The sequence below is a fragment of the Mytilus edulis genome, chromosome 8 (genome assembly GCF_963676685.1).
Source record: "Mytilus edulis chromosome 8, xbMytEdul2.2, whole genome shotgun sequence".
NCBI classification, from domain to species: domain Eukaryota; kingdom Metazoa; phylum Mollusca; class Bivalvia; order Mytilida; family Mytilidae; genus Mytilus; species Mytilus edulis.
In genome coordinates this window covers 64,366,682-64,389,375 of record NC_092351.1, presented here as the reverse complement: position 1 = coordinate 64,389,375, position 22,694 = coordinate 64,366,682, and the positions used below count along the sequence as shown (strand labels likewise).

The window sequence follows — 22,694 nt, the reverse complement described above, 5'->3', positions numbered from 1 at the left end:
ATCCCTTTTATAAAAATGGGTGAATCCTCCCCTGCATATACCTTTCTCTCTTTCTCAGTCTCTCTCAAGTTCTATCTCTAAAAATCTCAATATATATCTCTCTAAATCTCAAAATCTCTCCCCCAAAATCTCAAACTCATATATACGAGTAAACGACTTAACAACTTTAAAAAAAAAGGTAATATTTGTTAATAGTCTATCTGTAAAAAGCTATTATCCTGATATTATCGGTAAGATCTCATTGATGCACATCTCTGATCACAATAATTGGGCAATATTTTACTTTTTACTATACAATTACACTTCCCTTTAACAAAGTGTGTTACAAATTGGACAATATTTTTAAATTGGCAAACAACAGCTATTTGTGTGATCGATGTGAATCTTGGGTTTTTTGTTAGATTTAAAATTCATTTCACTTTTAACTTTCACGACGAGCAGATTGTAAACTATTCTTATTTTTGATGCAGGTAAGTTTCATCAAGGATTTGTATAGTATTTACTATACAAATCCTTGGTTTCATCAATATATTTTTTATTTTATCTACCATAAAATCGATCTCAGCATCCGGGTGATTAATGGAATCACAGCATCGCTAATTGAAGTGTCAAGAAAAGCGTGTAGGTTGCTTCGCATGCACATTTGCATAACTTTTATCTTGATATAGAAGAAAGACAAAAAGAGCGTAAATGTATACAGAAAATCTATATTTCATTCTTGACATTCATCAAAGAAATGCTTTCTCGCTGCACGAAACGAAAGATACACATGTCGAGTTATTTGCTGTCTCTAACTTAAATATGGAAATTTTCCCCTAAAATGAGTACTGTTTTACTTGACCCATATCTCGAGAACCGAATATATTGATGAGTTAATTTAAGTATATGTGCATACAAATATAAAATTTTGAATACACAAGTTATTTTCCATTTTATTTTAATATGAAAAATTCATTTCAAATTAATACAGTATATATCACTCATATGCGGATCCAGGAAAAGGCCCGTGTGCCCTTTCGTGGGAAAAATTTGGTTGATTATATAGGAAATGACTGAAGCATGACTGGAGAGCCTCCCCCCCCCCTTATGTCAGTCAGCCCCCCCCCCCCCCCCCCCCCCACACACACCTTAGGAAAAGTTCTGGATCCGCTACTGTTACTTTAGAAACCACATGTAATTTGCTGCATGATATTTAACAATAATTTTTAAAATTACCTTTTTGCTCATTTCTTTGGTTATTATTTCACTAAAGACGATATATATGTTTCCTAGAATTAGACATACCGAATCAGACTTATCGCCGGAGGTGTACCGTTACACAAGCAGCACGACGAGTGCCATAAGTGAATCAGGATATTTCACCTGCGGACATCCCGGATTTTAGTGGGGTTCGTGTTGCTCAGTCTTTAGTTGTCTATGTTATTTTTTGTCAACTTTTGTCTGTTGGTCATTTTTACGTTTTTTTATACCGGCATGACATTGTCAGTTTATTTCCGCGTTATGAGTTAGAATATTCCTAAGTTTTTCTTGACTGTAAGTTCAGGCGCGTAGCTACGTTTACGTCAAAACGCCCGGGCGTACACTTGAATATTTATAAAAAGATATTTTAATCTCAATACAATATAAAAGCAGATCAGCCATGCAATTCTTTCTTCAATTGCTTGTAAGTTCGACTAAAAGTAACGAAATTTCCCTTTTTCAACCAAATGATATCAAGTTAAGTATAATATCAAAAGATCTTTTTTTAAATCTTCAAAAGGTCTGAGAGAGGCCGGATTCAGCTTTGGCGGAAAGCAATCAGGTTGACAGGCGCAAACCAGGTTTCTACATAACCCTTTACGAAATCTAATAGTGCACCTTAACATTTCTGAAAATTTAAGTATTTCATGTTTATGAATAACAAATTTGCACATGAAAAGGTCTTTTTGTCGCTTAACTGCTTTACGCCATGGTAACTTTAATTTGATAAAATTGAGAATGAACATACATGACATATTTTAAAGTAACTGCTTTGGATATTTTCTCTTAAACCAATGACCATTATATTTCAAATTAACACAATGAATAAATTAACCATAATAATTACATTATAGATGTATGTTTCATTATAATATTTTATTCTGATTGGCTAACTGCACATCACGTGTTATTCCGTAAGCAGTTGCATTGCTCAATACAACTTTTCATTCATGATAACACGTGCTCCAACAATGAAGTGCACAGGTGAATTAAATAATAAAATATATAAAATTCGTGTTTTCATGATCATAGCTAAAAAATGTAATTATAAGTATTGAATGCTTCTTTTTGTAACTGTATAGGGTTGTAAAAGCGTTGACCGCGCGTACATTTTTAGAATGAAGCGCTTCCGCGCTTCATACAAAATGTACTTCGGTCAACGCTTTTACACCCCAATAAATTTACTAAAAGAAGCATTCAATTCTTAAATAAACGTTTTAGAATCTTACGAATGTTGCTATTTCTGAGTTTTAATGATAGCAATGGTATCTCATTCTCGATAACTCGCCCGTCCCCTCATCAACTCGAACCCTAAATGACCTAGCTACTCCACTGAAGTTGAATGATCTAAAGAACTTTCCTTTATACGAATATATCATTAGTATTATTAAATAACTAAATGTTACAGTTTCTTGGGAAAAGCTAACGATTTTATAAATTTAATGCACCATAAACCTTTTAAAAAGTGTACATCAATATTAATAGAGTTATACCTAATTATCATGAAAGTAAATGCGTCATGCCACAAAGTGTTGTACTATGAATTAAGAACGACCAAACTATGCATTTATGATTTATTCAAAAATCTGCTTGGTCATACTTAACTTTTTTGGTGAGTACAGTTTAGTTCTTAGAATACACGAAAAGGCGAATTTAACGGTGCAGTCTTACTAATTATAGTGCTGTGCAATAATTTCGATGATATTTTGTTCCAATACATCTTGTTTGAAAATATAATTGATCATTTTAAATGCTGGTTGCATTTTTCACTGGTCGAATTTTTCACATCTCGAAGGTCTCGTTACCATGGTAACATTGGACGAGACTTTGTCGGTAATTAAGTGACAGATGTTTTATTGTGCGCGGTTTATAGATTATAAATATACAGATCTAACATTGTTGGGTTGATGTTTAAATTTTTGGTTCTTCCCTCGCCGGGATTCGAACCCATGCTACTGTGATATCGTGACACCAAATCGCCTGCACTGCAGCCGTCCCGCTAGACCACACGACCACCTGGGCTCTCAAAAAAAGAGCTTTCGGTGGGCATGTGTTACCTTTCCACGTCAGTTTTAATCTAGCGGCGTACTACAGTACATGATATATAAGGCATGAAGATGTTATTGTTACAGATCAGCTAAATTATCTATAGTAAAGGATCCTACAAATTAATGTAAGATACAGTCACAGAAAATAATTATATTCATAAGTACGTCTGAGCAAGAAATTGTATATTTAAATATACAATTCCTTGGTCTGAGTCAGTGACAACCCTACAACAGATGTATCCATCGGATCGCCATCAATGATGGTGATACATGGCTGTGTACATAATGTATATACATATATATACACCTTGTGTTTGTGGCATAACACCTTGGTCACAAGTTCATTGTTTTCTGTTTAGTATTAAATTTATATTAAGATCCATTTTGTTACATCTCGTGATCAATTTTATTTGGCAATTGCCAATGGCAGTCAGCATGCAGGGTTAAAGAACATCAGTTGTTCGACCTGTTAGTCAAATGCGTTTTGTTTAAATATACTTTTTCACTTTTTTGGACTTTTGGAAAATGTTGTTTGTGCAGTATTTAGACCCTTCTACAACCAAATTTGTTTTACATGCACACGTATAAAAATTGCGGTTTTTATCCAACGCATGCAATCATAGGTTTGAACGTAGTTTTGAATTTAGACTTGTTTATATATATATGTCCATCGCTAGATTCAGACATAAGTAACTAGTTCAATTTTGTCTTTGAAATAAGCGACCAAGATTACAGTCTAGATTGTCCATCCGAATAATGAGGCTTTCTATGGTTATTTCAAACTCAGTGTAAACGAAATATTCAAAGCTGCATACGCGTATAGGTGTTTGTTGTCATACTTCAATGTTATTTGTTTGTTGTTTTTTTTGGCGAATTTTGTTTTGATGGCAGATCTGTATATGTTTTTTTTTCCATTTCTTCACAACTAATGCCAATTGACGCAGTAAACCAAAAATAACACAACTTGTAGCGTGGCGTATGTTGTATTATGGACACTGTCTTCAAAGAAGACCACAGTTTGCTGCTCCCAAAGAGAGTTAGCTCCCCTTAAATTACTCATTTGAAAAAAATGATTTTAAAAAACAAAAAGATTGATATTTGTTAAAATATTTTGAATAATACAATAAATTAACAAGTTTTCTTTATATAAATAAACAGTCTAACCATTAAATTGCAAATATGTTTCCAAATTTGCTTAATGGGCAAATAACTAGACCGATTTTGTACTGTGATTGCACAACCCAAGATGGCGGTATACCATGAATCATCCTTAATGTCGTACGGTTGCTGTCTTATTGATGAACACCTTATTTCTCCTTTTTTATATATATTTGACCTCTTTTAGTCAGTTGGATTTTTCCAAAAGTCTCCAGACGTAGTCGAAAAGTTATATAATACATTGTACATGTATATATTATAATACAAATCGAAATAATCATGCAATTTGGGAAAAAATAAGTCGTTCTTTAATTAATTTTTTTAAAAGGAGAATTTATATAATATCGTATACACATAGTATTTTCACATTCCTGAAAAATTGCCATGCAGTTGAAGGCTATTTGCAGCATTTTTTTTCAAATAATTATCCGGTGCAAATTCTGCAGAAATTAAACTGAATTTAAAATTGTTGAATTGGCTTTACATGCGATTATTTTGATTTATTCAATAGTTTGTATATCTTTAACAATACGTTTTAAAAAACACTGCAAAAAAAATCATATAAGTCAGTTGAATATTGGGTCGAATGCATTTTGAAATATGACAAAGCTAGTTCTTTTAATGTTTGGTAATTATTTATGTTTTGTTATTTTTGACAAACTGAGCAACAGATAATTACAAAGTGTCGTTGAGAAAATTAAAAAATTTGAAAAAGAAGATATATAATTATCCTTGCCACCATATCATATTGTGTTCATCCTTCGTTCAGCTTTTGTCATAAATAATTACTTTCGAAAACTTGCACTTAGAATAGTGAAATTGACAATGGTTCTGGCCGAAATAAACAATCGTTAAATGAAATTGACAGTATTTAAGAGAAAGTTACACATAATTTCATTTCAAAATTACACTATAATTACAGAAAGAATAGAAAAGACTCCCAAAAAGTTTTTGGTTGTTTTGTTCTAAAAAAAAGAGATAACGCTAACCAGTTACCTTTAAAATGAACTTTCAAAATAACTTTTCTTTGTAAAATCCGGATTCTAATTATAATTTGATTTTTAAACAATATATTTCCAGTGACTCAACAGATGTCATTTTCATTGTCAATTCGGCACTTTAAAATATTACGATTGTTAAATATCTGATGCATTTTACAAAAATTTTAATATTCTATTCAGTACAAAATAGCGATAGGTGCTAAATAAATCATTTACCTTGACTGTTTTAGCAAAATATTCAAAATGAGGATATGAGTAAGCCTTTAAACCCTGTCGACACACGCACCATAATTCTTATCATTTGATTTGGTCAAAAAATGTGAAAAGAATTTACATGCTGATCAGTTTTCGAAATATTTGCAAAAATTGAATAATTGTTAAAAAATTGTCCTAGTCATGTCTTCTTCATGTATATACAATAATACGTGAGTAAAAGAAAAAGTGAAATATACGACACTGACCCAGTAACCCAACAAAATAACACAACAGATCGCTAGAATTAGGGGTCATTCCTTGCATCTCATTCTACAAATCTATGACTTCGGTTACAAGAGGCGCAATATCAAAATACCTCTGCAAAGAGAAACGCGATAAAAAAAAATGTTTTGGTAATTTTTACATGTTTCGTGTACACATCTTTACTACTTTCATGGAAACCACGTGATTAAAATGGGCCACTTATATATGCCGTCTTCGAAAACGAGAACAAACTAACTTGAATTACGAAATTGCTATGAAGAATTGATTGCAAAATGAAATGTAAATAAGTTAACCAGTGTTGAAAACGCGCACATACACAGTCATATTTGTTTTCTGCAATATTTAGATTGTGTGCAGTTAGTAAGTCGTAATGCTCTGGTCTTGATGATCAAAACCATCTCTCAAGTGTGACATCGAACGAGAAAAAAACCCAAGCCCAATGAAGCCGCTTAGTGGTTATTTCGCATGAGATTAACTTCGCCTTCTTCTCGACTAAAAGTTAAATGGTTTAGATAAGTGTGTGTTAAAAAAACAACATCAAAGGCATGGCATTTAAAGTAATCTGAAGGAAAAGTGAGTATATAAAAAAAAACTGATTTTTTTTTTGCATCATTTGATAGTAAAATTTTAATCAAAGACTTTTTTGGCCGACTAAATAGAAATATTATTATATACATATAAAGTTATTACATCTCAGTTTCCTTAATTGTCATTCAGAAGATCAGAATTATAACTTTCAATTAAAGAAAATTTATTGGAGCCAATACGAACATAAATGTATAACTATTTATTACTGCAAGCCCTTTGAAGATTATGGCTTTTCATTACGGTAGCTGCCATTTATGATCGATTGATTTCATTTTTGATGTGTTCATACCTCCTGACTGAAGAGTATAATACTATTTGAGAGTTAAGATGGATGCAAAATCTAAAACTTCACCGGGGTCTGAAGAAAAAAAATAACACACCGAGCATCCGTTTGGTTTGGGACCATAAATGTACTGATATCATCAACAAGTTCAAATTGATTATGATAAACTCACTTGTTGTTCTGTTCTTTTAATATTGATAACGTCATATCCGGCCAAGAGTAGTAAGACATTCTAGTGCTCTGTTAAGTAAGAGCAACTAAAAAATAAAATAAAGCTTACAATTGGTAATTTATTTATTTTTTTTTGGGGGGGGGGAGGGGGCGATTTGCTAAAGATTTTGTCATCATAGAAAACATAATTCAAATAATTTTCCAAAAAAATGCATTGACTTACATGATTTTACTTCTTTTGGTGGGTTACATGACCGAATACCAGAAATCATATGCCACAGAAGTTAACATCTATATCGGCCTTGAACAATGAGCAAAACTTTTTGACCCTATATATATCGTTTACCTTTGCAGTTTGTATATTTGGTTTATCAAAATTTTATCAATCAACATGTACATTTCTTGTTTATTCCTTTACGCAAAAGCAAAATTGTATTTCAAAACAGACCGGCCAATTGCAAATGGAAATGAATCATACGTATGCAAATGAGGCTAACGTCACAACTGTGCAAAATTCAGATCCGACAGGTGGTTGCTGTAATTCAAACCATGGTTCTCAAACTAAAGGTGATAATATATGTTTAATGTTACAGAATTAACTAATTCAAGAAAATAAAAACAGCAATTAAACCCCATTTTCTGACGGACGACCGCAACTTAAACTCGTGGCGGCAAAAGTCATGTGGGACGGGAATGCTTAATGAAATGTAACAACTTCATAAATGGCAAATGAAATAAAATTTCGCATCAATTCCCTTTAAAATTTAAGGCCCATTGTGCGTTTCACCCGAGATAACCTTGTATTGTATATCGAAGGAGTGATGTCTCATTCGAGAGTATAAGTACACGCGGTTAAGCGGCAGGGGTTTCATCTCAAAGGTTTCCACGTCCATTTTGTAGCGAATTTAAAATTTTAACGAAAGTTTTATGCATCATTAAAGATTTTGATTGGAATGAATTTATATAAAAATTATTTAGAAGGCAATTGAAGAAATTTTATAATAGACAAATTAATGCAAATGGTGACCATTGGTCTAGAATAATTTGTGAAAATCTTTTCACGGTCAAGTGAGGACTTTTTTACTTTCATACTAAGTGTAACCACAGAAATATCAAATACTCTTTAAGTGATCTATCATTTGATCAAATTCAGATAAATGTTGTTGTCTGACAGTTTTTATATTTTATACTGAAATGATTAAACATGCGACGAGATTTTTCCATTACCCTTTGTCCCTTTTTTTGTATTTTGTTCTTTTATTTTGCTCTTTCATGTTTCTATGAAGTGTTTCTCCTGATTATTAGACAAACCTCAACGCTTGTCTGTCGTTTGAATTTGACTGTAAGAAAAGAAAACGATGTCTTCAGAATTTTTCAATTCCAGTTCAAAATTGTTTGTTTCTCCTGGGAACAGTATATCTAACATATATGTTCCTGGTTTCTCTTATCCTATTTTTCTCCTTTTTTTGTGAAAAAGGGGGGGGGGAGTTGAAAAATCTATTTTTGTAATCTACACTATCATGATCATATATTATATACAAATATAATAGCATTATAATATATAAGTTTTTATAAAACCACTATTATATTGAAAAATTTGAATATTTTAGACATGACATTTTCCAGTATAATCCTATTATTTTGTCCTAATTTTAGCAAATGTTCTGAAGAAAAAGGGGGTTCTATGTACGTTTGAAATTCAACTTCTGAATACACAAGTGCCACCGTCACGAACACACGACCGTTGTGTAAATAGTGTGTGTTTTAACTTGTTATAAACTTAATTGAAGTTTAATTAAGGATAAGTCAATAATTGTTGTTTATTTACAGATATGTAAGAACTTTTTTTGTTGTGTAATGTTTATTTTTCACCATTTACATACTTATCTCTCTATTATCTAATTTTAAATAAGCAAACAGCGTGATAATCCGTTGTGTTTAGAGTTGAGTAATAAAGGGGGTATAATAATAAGTCCCCATGACAGTTGAGTGTTATTTTTATGTTATAAGGTTAACAAGATTTTAGTCAATTGTAAATATAAGGATTACTTAAAAGCTTGTAACGGTTTATCTAAATATACAGTTAGATAAATAGATAATAAAGTAATAGTAACGATATTTATTTCTTATGTTAAATTACGATACTATATACAGTAAGTACTAGTAATTTTTAATTTTATTGAAATACACTTATATCCTTTTTTCATTGGGATTTTGCATTTCTGGAACCAAAATAGATAGCTCTAGACCATAGAAATTATAACCTGTTTTATTAATTAATACAAAATAAAAATATATCTTTTCCGAAAAAACATATTTGTATTATACATCTGTGGCTCTGAATCTATAGTTTTGAAAAAAGGGACAGTTAATGATGGAAAAGCACAATGTGCCAAATGATTCAGAAATTAATATTGTAATATTGAAAGTTTAAAAAATTAATTGCTGTATTTTCAGAATAACATGTATTTTTAATGGAACTTCACATAACTGTATGCTTCTATATTAACTGAGAACTGACATCGGTAGTATTTATTAAGATCTATGCATTACCATGATTACGCAAGGACTGAAGCCACGAAGTCTCCTTTGCTTATTTCGCCCCTTTGCCAACATCCGGTAAGCTATTTGATAATTCATAAATGTCCACAAACCACTAAGGTACCGACAGCAAACGTGGACAACTACTGTCTGTTTACATTAGACCACATTCTGTATACTTAAAGATATCGCTGTAGATACGGTGATAAAATTAAGACAGTTTATATATAAAGGACAAATTGAAAAGACTCGTGTGACAGATATTACTTGTTATAGGATAAATGTTGTTGACTCTTTGATAAGTTGAATAAATTTTAGATAGTGAAAGGGAAGATATTATGCATATTAAGAGAAACATAAGAACTTGGGGGTATGATTCTGATACAGGTTTTGTTTACATACGAGCTTCGGGTAGAAGAGGATGGGGTTATTGGCTCCAGTAGTAAGAATTCTTTTGAGTTATTAACGGGATATTGAATGCTTCGTTCCCCGCTTCTTGCTGGATATTTCATTCTTTTTAGGTGAGTTTCCTATGCGATAAATTGTTTAAATATATATAATTATGCACATAAAGTTTTATAAAGAAATGGAAACTATATGATAAAAAATAGTAACTTTATCGTGCATATTGACTTCCATAGAGAAATTATCATAGAGCATTTGAGGTTTACAATTTCATAAAGCAATGATACCGTGTTAATGAAAATGACGTTATATGTTCGATTAAAATCACTTTGCACCAGTTCATTCACATGCCAATAACAGTCCTCGGATAACAGTCCTCGTGTGTATATTTTACTTTATACTGTAGTGTAGAATTTTCAGCAATGTAATGAAATAAAATTTTAGGAAGAAAATCGATGAATTTGAATTCGAAATAATTAATATATCTGCGTTCTATTTCTATCGAGTTAGCAGGTCTACATGTGTGGAAATGGTCAATATTCTTAATATTTTAATCTTTAACAGCCTATTTAATTACAGCATGTATCTCTGCTATTAAAATCCCAGAACGGTGTGTAACTCCATTATAGATTCTCGACTTTTTCTCATTTGTATTTTACGAACATGCTAAAAGAATTTTCAATTTTGAAAGAAGTTATTGATAGAAATAGCCAATTAATTAAACAAGATTATATTATAAACATCTTAATTAATTTCTAAATATCACTTTTTTGCTTAAATGGGACCAAGGTTGACGCTTGATTACAAATGACAGCGTATGCCACTTACGACTTACTGACAAATACAAAACGGCATTGGTTATCGGGTGCTAGATTCATCAATAATAAACGAAGAAGAAATGTTTGTTTAGAAAACGAAGTATGAAACAAGATCGAATATAGATCGAAAACCATAGATAAAATAAATATCCTTTAAAGATCAGATCGAACCAGGGGGAGGTAATTCTAATTTCCCGAAATGTTTGTTGTTTTAACAAATGGACTTATGAAATCTGTCGACTGCCTTTCAATAAACGCACAAAAGAGTGTGACAGAGAACACCGGTAAAGATAATCCGGAACATAAATAAAGTCAGTTTGTTTTGGTCTTGTTAGTACCCCTGCAACATATCCCGAGGGGAAACACTGTTTTTATCTTGACATTATATTTTTGAGTGTTAGGATTAGAAGTAGTTTTTTCTACAGTTAATATGATTTTCTTGGAGTTCGGAGAGGAAGAAATACAAATTTAAAGTAAGTTTTGAAGACTTATAATGCCGTTTTTATTTGAAAAGCAAAAAAAATACTTAATTAGCTATGATAAAATTGTTATTCAAAGTAGATTTTGTTATGAAATAAAAACTGGCAACTGATTGAGCAAACCTTTTATGTTTCAACGTTATTTTACTGCTCCATCTAATTTTTTGATGTAAGCTGGAAATGAGCCTAGTGTATTAATTTTAGCTTATAGAAATGCTAAAAATTTATTTTTCTCAATTTCTTATTTATCACTAGTATGGAACACAGCTTCATCTTTCATTACTGAATCTCGAGGGTAATATTTCCCCCTCATTCAATAACATACCCGTATCTAAATATCAAAGCAGTCACCCTCTTACCAAGGACAGCAGCCGAGGTTTACTTCTAATCATATTATAAATTATGATTTACATCTGTATATTAATTCCACAATGCAGCACCGCCATATCACCACAGAAAATATCATTTTTCATAATTACAATGAAATTGACAGGTTCCGTTTTGACCCCTATTATTCATTACTTTGATCCTTAGATTGAATATGAATATCATGCATTATATATTAGCCAGTGACTGCAATAGTGTGAAGTATTGTCTGACCATCATGGTGACCACTGTCCACTTTAACACGTTATCAGACAGAATAATTGACCGAGTGAAAGCTTTAATTATTTTTCCTTTTTACTCTGTCGTCGTTCATTATTACATCGATATGGTATCATACCTCCATTTGATGCTCATTAAATCAGAGTTTTTAAAATCCGTGTATTTATGAATCAATCGCCGTGACGGCATGTGGATGTATATTTCTTTGATTCTGGATATTTCTTAATTTTAGGTCTGAAGGTAGGAAGATGTATACTTATTGTTGCTTATAGTATCAAATCAAATTCCATTTCAATTCATTTTTCAATCACCGATTTAATTTTTTCAACTTTGATAGAAAACGGAGATAGATTTAAATCTTCTTTCTGAGAAAATATAAACGTTCAATTCGTTTCGATTTAAAAATTCAAAATTACGCTATTCATGCCAATAGAAAATGCAACTTCCTTTATGAAAAACAAATATTTCGTAACTTTCAGTACAACAAAATGTAACAGAAAGAGCTATTAATACACGAACGAATGAATCTTTCTTGCAAAAACGTAAACATGCTAAAGCAAAAAAAAACCTCCATTACATATTATTATACATAAATAGATTGCAGAGAATGATAGTCAAATACGATGACAGTGCGGTCTTATGTGTGCTATTATTATATATATAATAAGATGTATTTGAAAGTGTTTTTGTACAACCTTTAGTTTCGAGTTGTGCCGATTGCGCTCTAGTATTTTTAATATTTAAAATTTTATATAGTCTCAACTTATTATTGTGAATTTTTCTGATATCATAACTGCCCCTTTTTGTTTTCTAAAAGGAACTCGATTTATTTCCGTAATAATGTCCTTTTTAAGATATACATCGACTATCCGTTTTCTCATATTTATATATTTTTAACGATTGTATATGTACGGAAACTGCGAGATATCCATTATCGATTTCCAATTGAATCGTGAGAAATCGAGAGATTGATATCATATCCGATAATATTACGGTCTTAATAGCAAAGTTTGAAAATAACAATGATGACTTCCTGGACGAAAAGAGTGTCCAGAATGGGATATTTTCTTTCGGTTCATTTTTTCTCTATCGGAATTCTTCCATTTTCAAACATAGCTTATGAATGATTATGTTTTTTTCTCTACTTTTTTGGGTTTTTTTTTCACTGACTCGCCTCGCTCGCTTCGTCTTTACTTTTAATATCCTACAATTCACAGTCTAGTTTTGACATACAACTAAAAGGATCTTGCAAAAAAATAATCCCACTTAAGATTAAAATTGATAAATTTATTGATGGATGATATAGCCATTTTTACTGCGTTTCCTGAAATATGAATATCGACATGTCATAAAAAATACATTGTGGTAAGTGATCACTACACTTGCATTTCTTAATCCTTTCTCAGTTACCGTTGTGCTAAATATTTCATTATATATATAACATACGCGATATTGCATTAATAAGCATGAATCCACGTACGGTGAACTATAGCTGTTTAATAATTTGTGTCTCATTTGTTCTGTTGTGGGGAGTTGTCTCATTGGCAAGCATACCACATCTTCATTTCTATAAATAGATAAATTAAAAAAAGCATGAGAGCTGGTGAATTTTGGCATAGCTGTTTCGTAGACGTAAATATAAATGGTTAAACTCAAAAACCATATGTATCCTTCATACAATATAAAACGGAGACAATAATTTAAAGAAAGTGTGAGAAAATAAATAAATAAAATGGCTATATAGTTTGTCTCATTTGCAAGAATACCACATTTCCTTATTTAAATTTTTTCATGTTTTTATGGTTTTTTTTCAGGGATCAATAATGCTGTCCGATATTTAAAATGAATCCCCGTAATTATTGTATCCTGCTCTTCTGTATGTATGGCTTGGCTTCAGCAACGGACATTGTGTACAACTTGCTCGAAGAGCAACCGCCACGGACATTTGTTGGAAATGTAGCAGACGATGCAAATTTACGATCAACATTAAATGAAAGTGCTTTTAACAGACTTCAATTCGAAATCTTAAAAGAGGGAAGCAAATATGCTGACTGGTTCACAATCGACATCAAAAGGGGCCAGTTGGAAACCAGTGAAGTAATAGATCGCGAGAATGTATGCACTTCCCCACAGTCTTGCATTCTGGGATTAGACATTGCAATTTACCAAGAAGATAAAGTGAATTCGTTGATCTTAGATTTATACCAAGCATTTCGTATACAAATTATTTTGGACGATTTGAATGATAATGAGCCATCGTTTCCAAAGTCCGAACTCAGTTTGACTGTTCCGGAATCTTCCGAGATTGGATATGTACTATTTATAAGCTCGGCGGACGATCCAGACAGTGGCGAAAACAATGGTGTCTCCACTTATGAACTCGTAGCAGACGACGATACTTTTTCTCTACAGACACCAGGAATCGATGGCGGGAATCTTGGCATTGTTGTGAATAAAAACTTAGATCGAGAAACGCAAAAGTTTTACCGCTTTCGAGTGGTTGCTAAGGACGGTGGAATCCCGATCAGAAGCGGTAGTGTATTGATAAATGTAACCTTACTTGATACAAACGATAATTCTCCGATCTTTGAACATCTAGAATATGCCGTTTCTTTCCCCGAAAATACCCCCGTTGGAACGACTGTACTGAAAGTAACCGCAAATGACAAAGATATTGGGGAAAATGGCGAAGTATTGTATAGATTTAGCGCAAGGGCTTCAGATAAGGTAAAACACATTTTCGACGTTAATGATATATCGGGTGAAATAACATTGAAAAAAGAAATTGATTACGAAAAAGACCAGTATTTTCAGTTCACCGTTGAGGCATATGATAAAGGAGCATCATCGAATAAAGCCCAGTCGATTGTTATAGTTACGATTACTGACGAAAACGATAATTCACCAGAAATACATATAAATATTTCACCAGGTGGTTCTGAAATACTCGAACCAGCAGAAGTTGATCGATATATCGCGTACGTCGATGCGCAAGATCCCGATAGTGGTGAAAATGGCACTGTGACGTGTACTATTAACAGTGATTATTTCAGACTAGAATCTATAAATACTGGGATGTATAAAGTAAAGCTGAACAAGTTGTTAGACAGGGAAACAGTTGAAGTTCATAATATAAACATTATATGTTCGGATAACGGGAAACCAAAGCGATCAAACACCACCATGTTATCAATTCGTGTATTAGATATCAACGATAAGTTTCCTGTGTTCAACCAATCAAATTACGATATGAATGTCCACGAAAACAATAAAATTGGCGATGTTATTGGCATGGTTACTGCAACTGATGAAGATATTGGTGAGCATGCGCTTCTATCATACCATATAGAACACAGTTTTGAAGAAGAGTATTTTAGAATCAATCAAAATACGGGTCTTCTCAGTGCAAATAGTGTTTTTGATCGAGAAGAACGAGCATTTTACGAGTTCAAAGTTATAGCAAAAGATTCCGGACAGATTATTCATAGCTCTTCCGCAACTGTTCGCGTTCGAATTGTCGACAAAAATGATGGTACGCCGAAGTTTACGGAAGATCGTTATATTTTTTACGTTGAAGAAGAAACGCAGCTTGGAACAGAAGTTGGTAATGTTACCGTTGTAGATCACGATACGGGAGCCAATGGGGAAGTTTCTTTCTTGCAGGATTTTCCATACGATGGTGTTTTTGTTATTGATTCAGCAACTGGGAAAATAACAACAAAAAAATTACTTGATCGCGAGACAAATGCGAGTTACATTTTCGACCTGACCGCACAAGACAAAGGAAACCCTCCACTACAAAGTACTACAAGGATAGAAATTTTCGTGAAAGACACCAACGATAATGTTCCGTTGGTAAATTTCCCTACAAATCGAAATAACACTGTATCTGTACCACAGAAAACCACGATTGGAACCATAATCGCACGAATCAGCGCAACGGACTTAGACGAAGGCGTAAACGCTCAGTTGACGTATCATATTATGCAGGGTGACCGACGTGGTATATTTAGAATGAACAATTTGACAGGTGCGATGATAGTCGATAAACATATCGATGAAAGCGATGCTGGAACATATACAGTGCTGATTGCAGTGCAAGATAATGGCATTCCACAACAAACCACTTGGACAAACCTCATTCTGATTATTCAGGATGACAATGGCCGACAAAACATGATCATTGCCATTGCCGTGGCAACTGTTACTTTTGCGTTATCAGTGGCGATGATTTTGACAATTTTTGTTATCCGACGACGAGATGTGATGAGAAAGAAACAGAAAGAACTTGAAGTAAAATCTGACAAACAAAACTTCGTTGCCGGGTGGTTAAACTGTCTGTCAACATCGTCGAAGGATATTCAGAAGATGAATATGGGTGAAAAGGTCAAGGACACAAATAAACAGATGGACTATAAGACTGATACTGATATGCAGCTAATGGTTCCAGACACCGGAAGTACATCATCAGAAGATAGCAAATCAATCGGGGTAAGTGATTCTTACTTATTTCTTATATTATTGTTAACATGGTTACCATGGTAATAGTATTAGAAAGAAGTTCCATGTGAACCTTTTTCTTGTCGTTATTCATCTTTGCAGTTGATAGAAGTATTTCGGTTTGGCTCAAGATTTAAACTTGCTTTAGCCAGTTGTCGTACCCACAATTCCAACCTCTTTCCACGATCGATCGTGGCATCTCCGGAAACAACCTATCACTAGTATTTTATTATGCGGCTGCGCAACGCGACGTCTGCCACACGTGTTACTGGAACTGATAACCTTTCCGGAACACATGAGTTAATCATTGTTTTTTGTTAAGGTTCTGAAAAGTGTATATAAAAAGAGGTGGAGTTTTACATTAATTTTCTTACTTTGTTACTTTAGCCCATTTTGAAAGTTCGGTTTTTGTCTGACAGATATGTTATTTCAACAATGGCAATTTTATTAACAGTTAAGGCCGTTAAGTATTCAGTAGAAATCAAAATAACATTTGACTTTTTATTAACTTTTATTTTTATAACAAAATAAAGTCATCAAATTTAACAACAACAAAATCAAAGAACTTTCATGACAATAAATTGTTATATGAAAAAGTTCAAATACTTTATCAAAATACTTGCGAAGTATATTTCGATATGAAACTATACATTAATTGTTTTAGATATACTTTCTTTCAAATTTAATGACAAATTTATTCAATTTAAAAATGTTTTACAATTTATTTTCCATATACAAAATACTAGATATACTAAACCATTGTATTTTGATGACTATTACAAAACCATAATCGATTTGAAAATTTGATTTAAAATTGATTTTAGTATAAAATAAAATCTTAGATGGATTTTAAAACTGTAAAAATCAGGTTGGGAGGTATGCAAGGGTAAAGATGTGTTTGATGCCCTATTCTTACACGTGCGCCGAAATCCGGCAGTCACGTGACAAGTTGAAGGGATACAAGTCCTCAAATTTATCTTAATATCTTTCGCATGAATTAATTTTGAATTTTCAAACTTTGATCACAAACTTGAAATCTAACAAGTAGCAATTTGATAAACGTTTTGAACTTTCAAATTTCTATTTGAAAAATTACCTTTAGGGCAGAAAAAATGTGATAAACAAATTGGCTCATTAATTCAACTTTATGATTCTCATTTTTGATGTATCAATTATTTATAAAAGTGCTAAAACGTCTTAAATTAAACCGATATCATCGTCACATTCGAATTTAAAAAGCGAATTACTATACAGACGTAGTCAACCGGCAGAACGAGCGCTTACCGAACCATTGATAGCTCTTACAGACAACAAAGCGAAAATATCTAATTATGAGGGAAGCTAAAAGCAGATTCGAAATATGTCTTGTTCTGATTATCAAAATATAATAACTTTACAACACTTTTAAAATATATAGATTTGAAGATTTAATGTATCGGGCGTCAAGAAACCGAAACACAGTTGTGCAAAAATCAATTCAATTCAGATAAGTTTTGATATCTTTTCCGATCAACAACAAAAAGAAATTGAAAGTTTTGTGTTCTTCATAAAACCGCCGTTAGTGCCTCTAGGATAAGTTCTTGTAATTTATGTCTTTTTGCTTGTTTTTATTGTAAATATTTTGATTCGGAATGCACATATATTTGATATTATGAAGATTGAAAGCCTTGCTTTTTGGAAATGGCCTAAGTGTGGAATAAATTTAACGGAAACTTATCCCACCTCTTTTCTCTCTTAAATAGGAGAGTGCACGTGCATTCACAAGTCTTTTTATACATAATTTGAAAACTATATTCGGACAATAAAAATGTATGATACTACATTGAGTCATTGTAGGTCCATATAAAGCTATTAAAAATAACCATTAAAAATAACCATGTATAGGTAGTTACATGTGTGCTTTTTAGTAAATATATATATAGAGTCAATAATTGACTAATCTTGATCTCTATATATTTTCTTTAATTTCACAAAGGTCTATTTTCTTAAATTTTACAAAGGAAACGCTTTCTGAGATTTGTTTATCCGGATATGTTTTGTATATAAATTTGCTTAGTTAAGGGAAATGTGTACTCCAACTTGACCTTAATCAGGTTATCCAATTTGATTTTTGTCAAAATTTAAATCTCAAACAAAAATATGATGAATCACATCGATTTTAAATCGATCCAAAACGTCAACAAGTCGCTAAATCCTGCTAGAGCCTAAGTGCTGAAACATACGAGGGCTTTTAGTAAATGTTAACATCATGTTTATATGTATGGGGTTAAGAAAACTGTTAAATTAGGCATATAAGGTCAGGCTTTAAACCATTTAAATAGATGCACAAATATTGGGATTTGTGATTTTTCGCTTCTACTAATTCAATATACACAAGTGTCCTCGAGGTTAGTCGAGTGCGGGTTATGTCAACGAGATAAAGTCGAAAATCAAACCCAAAATGCACATAAACTAAAAGTTAAAAGACAACAATAGTGCATTTCTATAAATCATATTTGAATATTTTATTTAAATATTATATTGTGATAAATAAAAACGTTCTTTTAGCATCGCACTTAATAGTGAAGTGCACCTGTTTAAATACCTTATTTAACCAAGGTTTTAACATTAAGTATATGTTCTTTTTAATAATGTTTTATTTTTTCTATAAAAATTATATTGACTACAATAACTTTTATTGACAACAAAAACTTATATTTACAAAAAACCCAATAGACAAAACGATGATATTGTTACTCGGCAAAAAAACCCAACAACAACAAAACATTACTAAAGGAAAAAAAACCTTTTGCGTTTCTGTCAGATTCATCTACGGTAATGGACAAAATATATATATAGAATAGAGAATGATGATGTGCATAGATATATAAAAAGAATAGACTGAGAATAATGGGCAAACAGTACAAATAATAGAGACAAATGAAATAAAAGAATACAGAATACAGAAATCAAGTACCCCCCCTCCAAATAAAAAAAAAAACAGCGAATACAGAAATCAAGTACGAATACAGAAATGAAGTACCCCCCCCCCCCCAATAAAAAAAAATAGCGAATACAGAAATCAAGTACGAATACAGAAATCCAGTACCCCCCCCCCCCCCCCCCCCAAAAAAAAAAAAAAGTTTAATATCTAGACCCTATGTTATGTGCGCATTAAATGGTGGGAAAAGACAATTTTGTCTATTGGTATTAACAAAGAGCAAATTGAAATGTATAGAAACATAAAGTTGCGACCTATTCCCTAATATCTAATGTTGTCATTTTGTTTTCAGCCGGGGTCAAATCAAAATTTAACAAAGATTGATAACAATCTGAACGAAAAGAAGGAAGAAATGTCACCCAGGGAGCAGGACAGTGGGTTTGGTGAGAGCTTGGAGAGACGTGGATTGCAAGAAATGAAAGGTAAGCATTGAATGTTTAGAGACGGGTATTATAGTGAATGATTTGAAAGGTATATAGAGGATGGTTAGACAGAAACTCGCAAATCTGTACATTCAGAAACGTTGTGTCGATAAACAAGTGGAAATATTGCATTAAATAAAAACAAAGTACTGCTGTTTTGATTACCCCAGTAAATATTGAAGTTTATTTACAAGAAATAAACGTGAAAGTTTCATATTAAAGCCTTGACATTCAGCGGTTAAAATTGTATATTAAATGTCTATGACAACCCAACAACACAAACCAAGTATCATATAAATACAGTACTAATAAAAAGAGGTGGGAGGTGAAACTATAAATGCGACAGAAACAGCATTGAATTGAATGTAAGATACGCCAAAAAATTGTGATAAAAAATGTTATGTTAGTGATGAATTTATTCCCTGATTTTATTTAACATTTGACTTTAATAAAACATAATTGAAATATGTTTCTTTTTGTAGGAGGATTTCATGATGAAACACAGCAGTCTAAAACATCCTATTTGGACAGCAGAGGAGTACGAATTCCCTCCCCTTACTTAGATACTTCACTTCCGAACCGATGTTGGAAGAAAAATGACCGACAGACATATAATCGCGCCATAAGCTTCGATGATGAAGTTTTACGCGAGAGAGAACGAGAGAAATCAAATGTGCCTTCTTTTTCAAGTTTTAATTGTCGGTCTATTTCCGATTCAGGACAAAATCCTAACTTATTCACTATATCAGAACAAAAACAACCTTATGGATGCCACAGCCTACAAAGGAACCCACCAAACAGTAATAAATCATTGAATTCAAAGTACTCTTTTAGAAATCCGCCTCGGAGGGATTTGCCGCCGATAAGTGCAACCCCGGAACCGGAAGTTGTAGAAACATGTGACTATGAGCCATATGCATATGGCAACAAACCATACTCGTTAGACAGACATTCTTTTTCAGATAATCACATAAACATTCATTCTGATATTTATTCTCAAAGTCCACGATCAGAAACATATACTCAGAGTCCAAGACCTTATAGTCCGAGGTCAGACATCTATATGCAAAGTTCAAGATCAGACACATATGTGCAGCATTCAGGATTAGATGCATATGTAGAAAGTTCGAGGTCTGACACATATGTTAATAATTCGAGACTTAATACTCATGCAAACCCCCATTCCAGAGATGGAATCATTTTGGGTAAAATTGACAATAACGATATCGTTGTATAGTTATTATGACAATGGAATTTCAACACAACGAACATTGTCGGAGAACAAAGTGCTACATAAATGTGATATTTTCAAAGCGATGACTGATCTCAGTGACTTTATGTAACGATACATTAAGTTTAAAAATACCATTGGCAGATCATTTTCTGTTTACATATGTGCTCGTGCTCGTGTGCTTGTGCTTTTTGTTGCCCATAGGTTGACCCAGAGGGAGGAAAGGGGACAAGGTTTAGAGAATTTTAACATCTCCTTTAGAGATTTGATTTTCAAAACAAGAATAATTTACAGTAATGGGGATTTATTACCTTTCAAAAATTTCAAAACCTGCCGACAAAATTGAGTAAATTTCCATCGTTTAAAACCTTTTATTGACAAATATATTAAATCTTGCTCGAATGACAAGACTTGATAGATCTGCCAATCATCACAACCTTACTTGAGGGGGATGCAAGCTTTTGGGATTTGGGAATGTAGGGGTAAAAATAGAGTTGGGATGTGGTATCTCGGGGAAAGGAGGAAAAAAGTAAAATGGAAAAAGAAACTCCAAAATACGAGATTTGGGAAACGAGAAAATCTGTGTCAAACCATCTACTTTACAAATTTGCCCTTGAGCAGTATGATATACCAATGGTATTCTTGAACGTAATTTTCAGTTTTATGTGCCAAAGGTTTTTTTTGTACTTGAAATTTAGATTTTACTTGTTTTTGTCTTTGTTTAGTTTTTGATAGCTGGAAGAATGTGTGTGTATATTTTCATAATACGGTTGCATGGATGAGTGCATTGTTATAAAGAATAAATTTGAGAGTAAATATGTGTTATGCGTGCGCAGTATTTTTATAAGGTGACGGGAGGATATTTCTAGCATATTTTTTGTAGAAGTACAAATGAACGGAGAAGAAAGATAAAAATGCAGTAAATCTAGCTATTTTATATGTTTTCATTTACAAACATTAACAAGGAAACGATTATGCTCATGGCAGCTTTCAATTACTAACGGTAGCATGGCTAATCTGTAGCATATAAGTGGTATCTCTAAATATATACGGGTAGTCATTAAAAAAAATCATATTTGGTGGTGTCATGACGCAAGCTTATTTTGCTGCCTTTCATACTGTACTGAAACTAAAAAAAAATAGATTTGACTAATGTGCTAATGTTTTGTCTCTTGTTTAATCGTAAGACAGAAAAAAAGCTTTGTTTATTGTATGAGTTACGAAAGAATGTGTGTGTGCTTGTTATAGATATTTTTATAAATTGTTTAATAAATTAAATATTTAAAACTTGTTATGTGTTTTGATCTTTAAATTGACAAAACGAGAGCTACATCAAAAAGCTTGTGTTCCAGGTGAGCAGTTTTCTGGTAACACTGCATACATCATAACACCGGGAAAATAATACTTACAAATATATATACGTGTAATATGATTATGAGTGAAAAAACAACGAAACAAATTTAGGATACACACATGTAAACAATTATCGGAGTCATATATACGGTCTTCAATTTTTTTTAAAGGGGGTACGTCGGAGGCCAAGTGGTAAAAAAATGTACAAGCACAGCAAAAAAGAAAAGAAACAGCGTATTTATATAATGCTAATCATCTCAAAATCAGAGCCTTCAAAACGAAGCAAAAACTCGATCTCATCTCATTGCAGGTTTTGTGATTTATGCTGATTGATTTGTTGTTTATTTTGTGTGTATTGATTTTGATTTCATCAGATAAACAAAGGATATAG

General features: G+C 32.4%; 1 protein-coding gene across 2 annotated transcripts in view; it reads left to right on the top strand.

Moving 5' to 3' along the window:
- Positions 1 to 22,240, top strand: part of LOC139486067 (protocadherin-1-like) — a 32,070-nt gene extending 9,830 nt beyond the window's left edge. The window contains exons 1-4 of one of the 2 annotated variants that reach the window (XM_071270759.1): positions 347 to 470; positions 13,632 to 16,308; positions 19,590 to 19,719; positions 20,202 to 22,240. In XM_071270759.1, coding sequence (XP_071126860.1) covers positions 13,660 to 16,308; positions 19,590 to 19,719; positions 20,202 to 20,956 — 3,534 coding nt within the window. In that variant the 5' untranslated portion in view covers positions 347 to 470; positions 13,632 to 13,659 and the 3' untranslated portion in view covers positions 20,957 to 22,240. Of the gene's footprint in view, positions 1 to 346; positions 471 to 13,631; positions 16,309 to 19,589; positions 19,720 to 20,201 lie in introns of those variants that run through there. The other variant, XM_071270760.1, reaches the window with a different exon arrangement.
- Positions 22,241 to 22,694: the final 454 nt, after the last annotated feature.